The sequence below is a fragment of the Aythya ferina genome (assembly GCF_964211825.1).
Source record: "Aythya ferina genome assembly, chromosome: 16".
NCBI lineage: Eukaryota > Metazoa > Chordata > Aves > Anseriformes > Anatidae > Aythya > Aythya ferina.
In genome coordinates, this window is record NC_140315.1 from 505,268 (window position 1) to 519,981 (window position 14,714).

The 14,714-nt window shown below is 44.3% G+C and overlaps 1 protein-coding gene across 1 annotated transcript in view; it reads left to right on the forward strand.

The window, feature by feature from the left end:
- CTNNBL1 (catenin beta like 1) overlaps positions 1-14,714 on the forward strand; it is a 46,463-nt gene that overhangs the window by 6,366 nt on the left and 25,383 nt on the right. Inside the window, 9 exon segments of the mRNA XM_084538110.1 lie at positions 2,143-2,249; positions 3,621-3,761; positions 3,763-3,770; positions 6,924-7,009; positions 9,249-9,342; positions 10,239-10,330; positions 13,249-13,321; positions 13,602-13,660; positions 14,442-14,590. Coding sequence (XP_084394236.1) covers positions 2,143-2,249; positions 3,621-3,761; positions 3,763-3,770; positions 6,924-7,009; positions 9,249-9,342; positions 10,239-10,330; positions 13,249-13,321; positions 13,602-13,660; positions 14,442-14,590 — 809 coding nt within the window.

The following is a 14,714-nucleotide window of genomic DNA, read 5'->3' on the forward strand; positions in this document are numbered from 1 at the left end:
TAATATTAATAATAAAAAAAAGCTTTCAATTCTTTTCTGTTTTAGGTTAGGAATACACAATTAACCTTTTAAATTATATATTTAGGAAATACTTTCTAGATTCTAAATAGTTTTCTAACTCCGTTATTCTTTATCAGTACCCCCTGCCACATAGCTTCTCTCCCTCTCCCCTTCCATCCAGCTATGCTGCAGCAGCAAATAAACGTTCTCCTACACGAGAAAGGTCTTGGGTCAGAGGAGGGGGTAGCAGCTGTCAAGGGTAAATGATTTCAAGCCTTGGAGACAGAAATCCAATGCAGCACTGGCCTTTCTGCCAAGGGCCAGGGAAAAGATCACTTTATAAATGTGACACATGGATTGGTATAAATCTAGGAGATATTTGTTTCCTGCTGCCTGTGTCCTGTTTGATTTAAAAATAAAAAAGCATACTCACCACTGCAGAATCATGTAGCTCTGTAAAATATCCCTGTCCTTTGCGTACAGCATTGCTAGCGTTCATCTCTGAAAATCTCCCTTGTTTGTTTTTGTTATGGTGAGCTATTGCCGTTACAGTTGCTGCTGCTACTTGAGAAAGATAACGCAGGGTTTCTGTAGTGTTTGAGCTGCAGGGTGAACGGATGCAGCCAAGAGTCCTGCTGCCTGGCTAGAGTCTTCTGGTTTCCTGCCGTGTGCAAGTCTTTGTCAAGTGAAGTTCTCCCATCCAGGCATCTGAAGGGCTGGGGTCCGAGGTTTCTTTGGAACCCAAATCTCTTGCTTATTATCTTGGAACACCGTTAATCCATGTGCCATCAGAATATTCTTTTTCAGTAAAATTGATGGAAGGAGGCTAATCTGTAGGACACTGTAACGTGGAATGCATAAAAAGCACATCCTAATGGAGATGTTACAGTGATATATATTAAAAAAAAGAGTCAAATAAAATAGAGAGAAGCAATGTCAGCGTCTGCAACAGTCCCTTGGTGGATTGAAATTCCCCTGAAGGAGGAATATGGGTTGGGTGCTGTAGCACTGATTACTTGAACGGGATGGTGAGGTGAGCTGTGAAGTGCTGAGGCAGGCTGAACATGAGGAAGTAGGAAATCCCAATAATAATTGAAGTCTTTAATGATCATTGCATGGACTGCTGTTATTATTGGAATGCAGTTTGCTAAAGAAGTTGGTACTTTGTTGATCTCAGAGAAGATTGCTGCTTTGAGTCACTGCGTAAAGAGTCCTTAATACCAGGAACAACTCGACTTAACAGCGAGCAGGGCACGCAGCTTGGCATAAGGTGTGAATAGGCCTGGTTTGTTTTCTGTTTTGAGAAATTCTCTGTGGTAGTGGTTATAAAATAGTTGAAAAGAGAAGAAGGAAGAGCTTACACAAGAAAATCTAGGATAGCAATATTTAATTAGAAGTAGGACATTAAAAGCAGGAAAGGAAGTAACAGGGAGGTAGCTAAGGGTGTGCTACTAACATACAGTAAATGTATAATGCCAGCTGAGAAATGCTTTGGAAGACTTTCCAAAATAAAAAGAAAGTACTAGAGTAAAATATTGATTTTTTTTTTTCTTTAGAAAAAGACTTTAAAATAGAAGTGAAAGCTTATCCGAGTGAGAAAAATACAAAAGATCATAAATTACAGACAGTTAAATGTAGACCTACAAAAAGAAAAGGCACAATGGACTTCTGAAAGGAAACTACCTGTGGGCTTAAGCTGTTAATGGAAATTTACTGTAATATGTCAGAAGCAGAAAGCTTCACGAGGCACTGGTGGCGCCACGTAAGGTCACAGCAAAACACTGTTTTTGTTCACTGATACTTGGATTCAGAACATGTCGGGAAGCTCTTCTGGTTCTTCTGGCAAAAAAGCCTCCCGGTAAACCTCTGGTTTATTAAACCCCAATTTACAAGGGTTTGCTCTGCAGAGCTTGCTTAGGTCAAAGCTGCAGCGAGTCGATAAATGAATAGCGATGGTGTGAGTTCTGCCAGCTTTCTGCAGCGAGGTGGCCAGCGCTCGGGGTTTGTTGCTCGCTGCACCCAAAGCGTCGGGGCCTGACTGCGGTCCCACCGCAGCTGCTGCGCTCCCGTTTGCTGCACGCCAGGGAATTGTTCCTTCCATCCAAGTGGTAAGCTCTGGTTTCTGCCTTTCAATTTTGTTAGGAGGAACCTTTGGATGAGAGTTCAGTGAAAAAGATGATTCTCACCTTTGAGAAGCGATCTTACAAAAACCAGGAGCTGCGGATCAAGTTTCCGGACAATCCAGAGAAGTAAGATCATGCTTGGCCCCTCTGCATTACCATTTGTTGCCTTTGCTTTTACGTTTCAGCCCTAAATCAATTTCTTGAAAATACAGATGTTTTCAGTTCCATAAAACTTACATAATAGCTGTTATTGCCATGTTGTTCTTATCAATTATATTTGAAACTAACTTTATTAATTAGAAATGACGTTATCGAGACTTCTGGTAGAGACGGGTATATGGTTTAAAAAAAATCACTTGCAGTTGTGGCATAAAGAAAATAAATAGCAATAAAGGGAGAAGATTTAGTTCATTAAACTCTTATTGTTAATATGAAAGACTGTGAAATTTCAGTCCTAAAATTGTAGGCTATGCTGGTTTTGTTTTGGGAGTACAAACATTAAATAAGGTTTTGTGATTTTTTTTTTTTCCTTTTACGTATCTAAATAAGTTGCTTTGTTTTCAAAAGTGTAAGCTGACGCCAGTCTTATTAGCAGTTGGCATCAGAGAATCATCGGCCGTGCTCCAAGTCTCTCCTTTTTCAGGGGGGTTCCTTCTTCGCGCTGCTTTGAGCAGTGCTGCTTTTTCTCGCTGGCAGGCAGGTGGTAGATACCGGGGGCTGGGCTGAAAGCTTGATCCCGGGGCTGTGAGTTCTGCTTCCCAAATTAAGCAGGGTGTCACGTCATCATTTTGTGTGCTGATTTGGCTGGGAAGGCGCGGTGCTTCTGTATGCAGGCAGCGCTCCGTGTGCGGAGGGGACTGCTTTGTACTGACGGAGCTCTCCGATGCCGTGGGCCAGATGGCTGGGTGGGCTCTGAAAGCCAGAGGCTCTTCAGGATGCTCCTTGCCACACCTGCACTGCCAGCGAGCCTCTTCTTCTGTTATTCATGCTAAATGAATTTCTGCCTACACTTGAATGCCAGTATTTTTTTTTGTCCAGTGTAGTGTTCTTTCCTTTGTCTAAATTCTTTTATGGTCTTCAGAGTAAGACAACGCACGTGTCAGTATGGAGTAGGTAGGGGAGGTGCATCGCTGGAGTATTTATGTCATATGCAAGGTTTTCTTTATGTGTAGTTATAATCTCTATGGTTCTGTAACTGATTTATAGGATTGGAACAAATCCACTCGTTTTACTATATAAATGATATAGTAGGAAGGTTTATCCTGCTACCTGAGTAAAGTAAAGGGGCAGATGTAGGACAGGGTGGGGCACAAACTGCTTGTAGGAAGTCTGGATTCAGTCATTTGATGCGATGATGGAGCATCAGATGCTGGGGCCATGTGCAGCTGGGGTGACTCAGTCTTACCTGGGGCCTTGGGGAAGGCGTTGTTCTCTGTGGTGAAGGGCTGTGTCTGCTGACCACAATTCATGTGCTTTTTATTTTTTGTCTTGCCTCAGGTTCATGGAATCGGAATTGGATCTAAATGACATCATTCAGGAAATGCATGTGATCGCGACGATGCCGGACCTGTACCACCTGCTGGTGGAGCTGAATGCTGTGCAGTCTCTTCTCGGGCTGCTTGGACACGACAACACAGATATCCTTCAGTGGTTACAGCAGCTCTCTCATGAGAGGCTTTCAGCAGACTTTTCTGTCATCTCATATCCTGCTTTCACAGACTACATGTTTTTCTCTTTTTTTTCCCCCGCTGCACTGAGTTTGTACCTTTTTTTAAGTGAAAAGCGCTGTTAGTTTTAAAAATCCTTGTGCTTGGCTATTTTAACTTGTATTTAGCTTAACCTTGATGTGGTAGCATATTGTCCATGCAAAACAGCAAATGCCACTGCTTTCTTTATCTGTGATCTGCAATGAAAATCACTCTCAAGTAAACGGTTGTTAACAATTTACTCTTGTACATGGGAAATGCCTGTGATGCGTAACCAGTTCCGTGGGCACCAGAGTTTCATTACTCTTATTTTTTTGCTGGACACCGCAGGCTTTTTGTGAACTATGTGCACGGTTTTAACAGGGTATCTTTGAATTTCTCATTCACAAGGAAGTGATTTTTGCTTGCGCTAGCTGGGCTGATTTGTATCTGGAGTGCACAGGAATACAACTTCATCCTTTTGTTATGAGAAGTTGTGTCCTAGAGTCACAGCTGGAGGTGAGGACTTGTCTGTTTTTCCACCAAACTTTTTTAAACTTGGTTTGCAACTTGTCTGTCTGTTAGGTTAGGGCCTGTGGATTGCAATTTTGGGAGAAAACTGAGTTCTTATAAAGCTGCTGAAGTGTTTTCAGATCTGTAGGAAGCAGGACACAGGCTGTAGTAATGCCTCTTCCCTGTGCTGCTGCCTGTATAGAGAAGAGAAACACTTAAATTGAAGCATCTAGATGTGTAATGAAATTGGTACAGCTCAAGTTTTCTAATGACTTTGTTAAAACAAATTGAAAAAGATTCTTCAGGAGAGCTCTAAGCAAATGGCTCTTCAGACGTGATTTAAATGTAGTGTCTAGAGGAACTAATGCAAAGAGAAAAACAGTGTCCAAGGGAGAGTAGAAATAACCTGCTGAATCAGAGATTGAGCTAGTTTCACACAAAGCGTGTGAATGGAAGGTGGTCGCTGACAAGATTTAATTAAAGACAGGAAAGCTTGAAACAAAGTTGTTTTTCCATCTCCTAAATTACGTAGGACAGCTGGTGTGCTCATGGGAAGCCTCCACAGAAGCTCCCTAGATGGGAATGCCCTCTGAGGTGTGGGTACATCTGTTGGAAACATGGTAGAATCGTGGAGTAATGTAAACTGGAAGGGGCAATAGGAGGTTTCTGGCCCAATCCTCTTTTAGCAGGACCAACTTTTAAGCTAGATCAGGTTCTTGTTAAGTTGAATCTTAATTCTCTCTAAAGATGGAGATTCCACTGCATCTCTGGATATGCTTCTTCAGAAGACTTTGAAAATCTAGCTTGAATTTCTTTTGCTATAACTTTGATTTTTTTGCTGCTCACCATCAGAAAAATCTGGCTCAGTCTTCCGTGTAGCACCTAACAGGAAGCAGTAGCCTTTATGATTCAGTTAGATCCTACCTTATCTCTGACATGGGTTGAACAAGCCCCATTCCCTCAGTTGCCTCGTGTGTCATCTGCTAATCCCCTGACAGTTGTAGGGGGTCCTGTGCTCTAATGAGCCCAGTACTGTACTGGGCGCGCCCACAGCTGAACAAAACATTCAGGATGTTGCTCCATGAGTGCCAAGCAGCAGGTAAGAGAAGGTCCTTCTCTTGGCCTGCTGATTTTGTTCATGAGGATGCAGTGCAGCCTGCAATTAGCCGTTGCTGCTGCAGTGGCGTGCTGCTGCTGACTCATCTTCTCCAGAACTTCCAGATTCTTTTCTGCAGAGCTGTCACCTCCACGGACAGCCCCAGCGCATGGCTTTGCTCCATCCCAGAGTCAGGGCTTGGATTTGTCCTACTTCACGAGGTTCCTACTGGCCTGTTCCTCCAGCTTTTGGTGCTTAATAATTGATTCCTTGCAGCATAAAAGCAAGGCAGGTTATTTTCTCTTAACCTGCTTATTGAGTTGTGCTCCACACTGCCTTCCAAACTTGTGCCCTGGCTCCCCTGACAATGTTTTTATACAAGCACGAGTGGCTGCCTGCCCAGTACGGCGTGACACCCTTCTGGTTGAGTTCCTGATGGCATTAGCAACTGTAAGTGACATCTACCTGTCCTGAAAATGTACAGATAGCTTTGGCTCGGTTAAGGATTGCTGTAAAGTGTGATGAAAGCAGCAGTCATACTAATAAACACCGTCAGCAGAGCTGTACATAGGTTAACTTGGGACTGGAACAAGCAGCTCTCTGACAGTCTTTCCTGAGACTAGATAAGTTGCAACTATCACCCTGCTAAGGAAAGATGTATACAAATCCTTCTCCTACTGCTCCTTGTGTGCCTGAGCAAATGCACAAATAGGAGAGCTGGGAGGCTGGTTTGTTAGCCTGTGAATTTTAAAGAGATTCATCACAAAGTTGTTATATAGGACATGCAGGAAGCTGCATACCCTGTTCTACCCCGGTGGGAATTGGGCAAGATTGATCAGAGTGTCTGAGAGAATAGGGAAGTGGCTCTAACGAGGTGGAATACGTCTCGTTGTACCAGAGAGCTGTGTAGCAGTCAGGGGAACCGTGTGTTATGCAGCCCAGTGTTAATGAGTGAAAATTGGGCTGGCAGAAACGATGCTGCTCCTGTGAGGGACGTGGTTAGAGGAGCACGCTGCCTTAATTGGGCCAGGCAGGAGGGGGTTATTGCTGCTGCTCCACGCGGTGGCCTTGGCCTTGTTAGGCGTGTGCTGTCAGGTTAGCAGGGGGATCACTGAGAGAATAACACCCAAATCAGATTATTATAATGCATTTCTCTTTTGTTATGTTCGATCCTGACAATGAAAGATGATGCCTAGTTATGCCAACTATAGGAGTTTTGATTTAAAAATTAAAAGTGTCATCAAGCAACAGTGAAATTGCCTAGCACAGGAAGCACACGGTGATGATTGTTTCTGTCGTTCCTAGCTGTCAGGATCCCCTGAATCTGGTGTTCATGAAGGCTGCTGTAGTAGTCCCTGTACCCTTGGGTCCAGTGTTCCTGTGCCCTAACGAGCTGCCAGTTCTGGGTCCAGTCAGGAGCTCGCTAGCCTAGGAGCAATGCTCTTTTGTTACTGCGTGTCTGCTGCCGTCCTGGTTGTCCTTAACATCCAGCACATGTTTCCATAGCTGTGGTAGACTTGCTTCAGGAACTGACCGATATAGATACTCTCCATGAGAGTGAAGAAGGAGCTGAAGTCCTCATCGATGCGCTGGTGAGTAGTAAGCTCCATGTGATTTTACTGGCTGAACACCTGCCGTATACAGCACAGCACTGGATGCTCCGAGCTCCCCTGTTTTCTGCAGCTGTGCTTATTTATGTTGCCAACACCATGATGCAGTTAGCTGCTTCTGCTGTATGCTCGTTGTAGCTGAAGTGCTGTACTGAGGCGCACAGCAGGCCTTTGGAACAGAATGCCAGAGTGTAAGGAGCAGGATGTCGCGTGCTGTTAGACCTCTTCGTTTGGGGAAGGCACGCGCTCTTACTTCAAAACTTGTGTAGGCTGGGAGGTTTTTTCATGCAGGGAGGAAGAATGAAGTGACTTGGGCAGCCTTTTATTGAAATGTTTGTGACTTGGACAGCCTCTTACTGAAATCTGGGGCTTGATCTGTGTTTTTCTTCCTTCTTGCGGGAAGGGTGATCTCTGTTTACCCGGAAATTTATGACTTCAGATTGTTATATGAAGGACAGCAGGGCCATTGTGACCTTTCAGTCTGACCTCTTGCTTAGACCGGTGTACTACGACCCAGTAACTCCTGTTTCAAGCCTGATGATTTGTTTTTGAAACGTGGAATGTCCCTATAGTGAGGTTATGCTTTTTTTTTTTTGCAAGCTTGGAAGTTTTCATGTAACAGAGCTAATGCATTTTAAGGGTGGTGGAGAGTTTACATTTAATGATCTTTGTGCCACAGAGATGAAGTGACCCTGTACAGTGATCTATGTGCAGCAGCAGACACATTGCTTGGTCTTAAATGCTCTCTACCTGATTAACTCCCTTGGGTGCCTCTCATCTTCTGTGTCGGTGCAGTTCCTGGTGTCTTGGCATTTGTGCTGCATGCCTCCTGCTCCTCGGCTGCAGGAGGGTGCCAAGCTGAGCAGAAGCACTCTTCAGAGAAGGGATGTCCAGCAGAACTTAGATCTCAAAGTCTGTTCTACCTTCAGGCAGCTTCCGTTGGTGAATTGCTGCGCTTGTGAAACATTGTGGCTGTCTTGTCCTGTAACTGCTGTGTTGAAATTGAACGAGGGAGAATTATTGTTTTCCTGTTGTTTGGCTGCCGTGCTTTCTCCTGCAATCCCTCTCGTCCAGCCGCTGTTACCTCCAAAGGTTAATGACAGTGGCCGGGAGCTCGGTTCCTCCAGCTGGCCTCTTGGCTGCTCTTAATTACTCTGCCTTCACGGAAGGCTTGCTGGATGAATGAAGTGGCAGAGAGGACTGGTAGGGAAGATGTTTTCTGTGGTAAATCAAGCGAAGTTCTTTCTCTGTTTGCCTTGTCACCAACTCACTGATAATAGCCAAGTTTTAGATGTTTTATTGTTCTCTCTGGAAGAAACAAGTCTGGCATATCCTGGGAGACAAGTTTGGATATCTGCTTTTTAGATTACTTTAAAAAAAGTCAGTGTAATGTGTGAGGTTATCTGACAAGATTGCTGCGCTGCCTTCCCCAGCAGCTGAGGTTTGTATTTTTTTCCCTGGCTTCACTGAGCACAAAACTAGTTAAGAGTTTTGAATTGCAAATCTTATTTTGTTCAACTCTTCCAAGCTTAGCTCCACAATAGGGGGTTAGCTGAAGTCAAGCTGGACTCTGTCCAATTCCAGCTTTAAGAGCAGACTTGTGGCGAGAGGGCTGCAACCTCCGCTGCCCGTGTAGATTCCTGCTCTTGCTCTGGCTTTGCTGTCGGGGTTTTGTTAGCTCTCTGGAGGCAACGTGGCGCCTTCATTTTACTAAGCTTTGAATCTGCATGCGTGAGCATTGTGCCTTCAGCTTCTTGCACCTATTAAGGTGGAGGGTATAACAAACATGTAGACAGGCCAGTGGTAAGACGTTGAAAGTGGAACTGCTCGCAGAGCTGAGAGCTAGCTAGAGTGAGGTGCTTTGTGGTGCCTGGCATTTGAGAACTCTGTGGGATTATAAATCAATCAGGGTTGATGCGGGAAATAAGTTTGTGACAAGGTTTGTTTTTTCCTCCAGATGTTTTTCTGTTCAATCTGAAACCTAAAGTTGTTTAATTAAGACAATCATAGTGGCAGATTTGTTTGGCGAATCCTTTGCTGCTTCTGAGATTTTAGAGCAAGGTTGTTACTGTCTCCCGACCAGAATCATGTCTAGCAGGATGTTCCAGTAGGGCTTATTGATTATTTTTTGTTTTAGACCTTCCTCCCTCCACTTCTTCCTCTCTTTTCCTTTTCTCAGTCTTCTCTCATGTTTTTCTCTCCCGTGACCACGGTGATTTAGGTGGAGGGCCAAGTTGTGGCATTACTGGTCCAGAATTTAGAGCGCCTGGATGAAAGTGTGAAGGAGGAAGCTGATGGTGTCCACAACACGCTAGGTAAGTGGCTGCTGCACAGCCTCTCGCTTCTTTGCCCCTCTTGTACAACGTGGGGAGGGAGGGCTATCCCACCCCCTCCTTTCCTTCTTACCTGCCCTGCCCTTGAGCTGCCAACACTGAGGTAGAGACCCTAGTGCAGGATTCATTCAAGCACAATTGTAACTCACGGTGAAGTCTAACCCCTTCAGCTAGCATTTGTTGCACGAGCAGTGGTGAGGTGCCTCTTCCCAGAGCCGTTATGTTAATGTGCACATACACAGATGAAATTCTGTGTACTGGACTAGAATGGATGCTCTACTGACCACGTATTTTCTGTGTACTTGTCTGTGAGCTCTGCTCGGTTGTGTGTGCTGTTTCTTACCAATATATTTAACTTTCAGGTAGTAAAACGGTTGCATTTCATACAATTACATCATTATTACCCCTCTGTTCCTCAGTCTTTGCACAGCACAGTAACTGTTTTGCAACGTGTTTCGTTTATTAACACTGAGACCATCATCCCCACCTTTCAGTCATTCAGGACAGTAATCCCTATGAATCTTTGTCCTTCCCAGGGACTGGAAGAATGAGGCAGACTGGAAACTAGTTTTGGACTTCTGTTCCTGCACAGCAGCAGTAAAATCTTGTGTGTTTTTTTTGTGCAGTGAGCATTGTTACTTCAGTAAAGGGCAGGTATCCTAGGCTGCTTCCAGCAAGAGCTGGTGTCACCCAAAGCAGTGAGACAGCGTCATACACCCCAGCTGAAGTCTCACTCAAAAAATAGAGCGTTGCAAATAGGATGCAACTTCAACAAAAACAGTGCGGCCCTAGAAAGGACCTGGCAAAGCTGTGTTGATACAGGTGCAAGCTGAACTGTGGATGGGGGAAATGCATGCTTTCTGTGCCTTTCTTCTCAGCGATCGTGGAGAACATGGCAGAGTTCCGACCAGAGATGTGCACAGAAGCTGCGCAGCAGGGCCTCATGCAGTGGTTGCTCAAGAGGCTGAAGGTGAGCTTTTTTTTCTGTTAACGTTTGGGAGTTAGCACAATAAAAACTGACAAACCACTGGTCTGGAAGCTGCTGTGCTTGAGGTAGCATTCCATCTAACTTGCTGTATATTCCATCTAACTTCTTGTAAACTAGCAAAATTGGAAGAGCTGGCTTTATGTGTAAGGAGCTCTACGTGTTGTGGTGTGTCCCTGAGCAGAAGGTGTCTCATTTCTGTAGTGTTTGCCTGGGAAGTTACCTGTAATGTGTCCTCTTGAACATCTTTGGTTTTTGTTTGTTTCTGGGGAGTTCTTTGTTAACATGTCCTTGGTCCTACCACGAGAGCTATGGTCTTCCCTTTATTGCAGTGTCAGAGACTTCACAGCAGCACAAAACAGTATGTGGGCTACAACCCCCGATCTGGCTACCCGAGTAGCTGTATTACCTTAGCATTCCTAGCTCAGGCATCAGCAGAGTGCTGCCAGTGCCTGCCTTCAGTAAGCCACTTAGTGTGAACTTTAAACATCGCTTAAAATAAGCCAAGTTTGCACGTGCGCTTGTATGTGTGGTGGAGAAGCTGTTGGGCACAAAAATGAAGTTAGAATTCAGAGCTTGCGTTTTCTGCATTTTTAGTTTAAATGGATGTACTTGTGTCTTGTCATTATGTTGTAAGCTTCGTACAGCAGAGCGTGTCTGTTCTTTGTATGATTCCTGTAGAGTGGATTTCTGGTCCATGGCTAAAACCAGCAGGAATGTAAAAAGCTGATCAGTAAGCAGGGAAGCTTATGTATTTTATGGATTTGTTTGCTATATCTCAAACACATTTTTGATTTCTAGAGGTGTCTTTAACCAGTGGTGGCTTTTTCTTGGAGCTCATGTAATTGCCTTTTGATTTCACATTTCCTTGTTAATATTTTGAGCAGCTGTGGCAGTGAGTTGCACTGTTTAACTCTGTCTTTTGTGTAAAGATGCCTAAACATTCCCTGGAAAAATATTCTAGGGAATGAATTGATAGCTCAGCTCGGTTACAGAGCTAGTGAAGGAAATTTAGAGAACGGATCCTGGGCTTGCTTTCTCCTGACTTGTTTAGTAAGGCATTAGCACTTCCACATTTAAATGTCTGTACAGTTACTGTGACCTCTGAGTCACAAAAATATTCTAACAGCTTTGTAATCATGCAGATACTCCTCTGTGCCCCTCACACACTTGTTAGCAGAAATAACCTATAATTTCTCACTACAGGTAGTAACATAATTATATTCCCTTCCGCTTAAATACAAAAAGTGAAGTTAATTTTATTCCAGGCAGGTATGTACTGAGTGTGGGTCTGCTGTCTGCTTTATAATTACTCTTGCAGCTGAAAGACGTAGAAACTTGGGAAAGCAAAATAATCACAACTTGGATTGCCCCGCTTGGTGCAGCAGAACATGAATGTTAAAGGCTTGCGAATGTGTGTGCTGCCTTTGCTCTGGGATGTGTTAACTCCCTCTGGGTTTGGGGAAGTGTGATCAGGCAGTGCGTTTTTTTTTTTTGCTTACAAGCTGTCATGGTGGGGAGATGCACGCTAATAAAATCCTTGCCCAGGAGCTTTTGCTATTGGCAGCACTTGGTCTGGAATCTCTCGCCCTGACAGATGTGTTTAGGATTAAAGCGGTATCTCAGCGTAGAGAGCTCTGCTGCTGAAGACCGTCTTTAGGATGATTTTTAAAATCAGGTTTCTGTCTAGGAGTTGGTGAGGACATCTGGCACATGGCACGGTGTGAATTTCTGTTCTCTGACTGCATTTCAGGTTGCATAATTGTATTCTGACTGTCGGAATTGCCTGAGAAAGCTCAGATGGGGAAGCTTAATAGCTCCTTTCTCCAAACACAAGCAGGGTTTGGTGTTTTGTGCAGCCTTGAAAGAACAGGACGTTATTTCCTAACGCTTGTACAACAGCAGTCGGTATGTGCTGTGATGGTAGCAGGTAGGGTTGTGTAGCACCAGGCACCTGCCTACATCCCCCTTTCATGCCAGTGAGACGTGGTTGCTATAAACACCATCATCTACAGAGTGCTTGGGGATTGTTCTCAATGCAAAGCTTTATTTAAAGTCAATACTCGTGGCATTTGGGATCTTCCTGCTTTTCATGTTTTTGTTGCAGGATACTTGTGTACTGTGACCCTTGGGTAGCTGGCTGAGATAATTGGCCCACACATAGCCTGGCACAGCCAGGTTTGCTCAATCAAGCTGCAGGTACTTGTGTATTAGAGGGGAAAAATGGGGGTGACAAATAGGATGTGTTAAGCCCAGCACTTACTACTTTGTACTTTTTTTTTTTTTTTTTTCTTGAAGAGTGAAATACGAACGGCTAGTTACTGATGATTTTTAAGATTTTTAATTTTTTTTATAGTAACTGCAAACCACTTTCTGTTATCTGGTTAGCAGAGGGAGTGTATGAAAGGAATGTTATGTGACTGTGCAGGCTAAAGCCAATTGCAGCGTTTGGTCCTCATCAAACTTTGACCGCTACTGTTCAATGGTACTGTGCTGTGTTTTCTGAAATTCCATTTTTGGTGGCAGGTGCGGCCTTTCAGAATAGGGATGAGCCCATGCATATGCATACTACATACAATATCATGGAAAACTTCTCAGAAGGAGACAGCTGGAGTCCGTTGTGAGGTTTTTTGAATCACCTTGGGCAATTGGAATTATGTAGGATAACGCAAAGGATCAGAGTTGGTTTTTGGCATATGCGTGTGGACACACGTACACACTGTCACCCCTGAATCAGGAAGAATTATTATTTGGTCACTGAGGCATACTGCAGAATTGCTGCTGTTGTGTTTTGCTTCAAGTGTTGCTTATATGTTCAGTGATTTGATCAGTGCGTTCTTCAGATTCAGTGAAACACGGAGCAGTGCCCTGATGGGTCTTTGTTTTGTTCCTTCCACCAACAGGCTAAGATGCCGTTTGATGCCAACAAGCTGTACTGCAGTGAGGTGCTGGCTATTTTGCTTCAGAATAATGATGGTGAGACATGCCTCTGGTATTGATATTCTGTTAGGATAGGCCCCAGGCTTGTTTCAGATCATGACTGCACTCTTTTGCCTTTGGCTCCCCTTTGCCTGTGCTCGCTCTCCTGTGTATGCTCTCTCCTGTACGCATGCGCCCTCTCTTTTTCTGCAGCTTTTGTACTCTGTCAAGCCATATTGATTTTGTTTGCTGATGTATCAGTGTTAGATGGCAGTAAAATCTGACAGTTAGCTTCATTTTTCTCTCTGTTTTCCCCCTTCCCCCCACTCCCGTCTAGACAACAGAGAATTGCTCGGGGAGCTGGATGGGATCGATGTGCTGCTTCAGCAGTTATCTGTGAGTAATTCACATACATCCTCAACCGTCGGGAGACTCGCAGGCTGGGTTGTGAGCAAGTGGAACGGATCCTGGGTGTAGTGCTGTCCTAGTAATCTGCAGATACTGAAATGTGATAATGCTTAACGTTTAGTGGTGGCATAGGCCCCCAGTAACTTCCACTCACATGTATTGTCCGTGCTAAGTGAGGTCAATCCCTGTTTAACAGATGTTAACATCGAGGTACAAAAAAGTTAAATTATTTTGTTATACTTGTGTGGAGGGTTGGAGGGGAGGTTAGAATTTGTCCATCTTTAGTATTTCCCACTGCAAGCACTGTGCAGCATTGCTTCTGCTGTTGAGCTGGCTGGAGGTAAAATGTTCTTTGTTCACTTACATTTCTTGAATAGGTGATAGCAGCGTCCGTACGTTAGGGTGCTGCAGAGCAGATCATCCAGGTGTGCATTATGCCTGGGTGTTCTCTTGTAGCAAGCTTATCCGCATAGTTCTGTGAATTGTGTAATCAGTGAATTTACCTTTCCCTTTGGAGGCCCTGCATTGTCTTTCTAGTCATGCGTTAGCCTGCTGCACAGCTGTTGGGATACGGTCAGGACAGCAAAAAGGGCAGCACAGCTACAAGAGAGAATGCATCGGTGATGTGTGATTGCTGCTCTGATGGCTGCAGGCTTCCGCGTGTCAGGTGTTGAAGGCTGTGATGCAAAACGTTCATACATATTCTGCAACAGTGTGGACCAAACCGGGCCCTCCATTTTGGGGAAATTTTGTGTTCTTTGTCCTGCAGGTGTTTAAACGACACAACCCTAGTACAGCAGAAGAACAGGAAATGATGGAGAACCTGTTTGACTCTCTTTGCTCCTGCCTGATGCTCAGCTCCAATCGTGATCGTTTCTTGAAAGGCGAGGGCCTGCAGCTGATGAATCTGATGCTTAGGTACTCATAACTGTGACTTTCTTGAATGCTTTTGAGCTACCAGCACATGTTCTAGCAAGATGTTTGTATTTTTCTGTTTATACAATTCATATGCTAGTGTGTTTTTCTCTTTTCAGCATGCTAC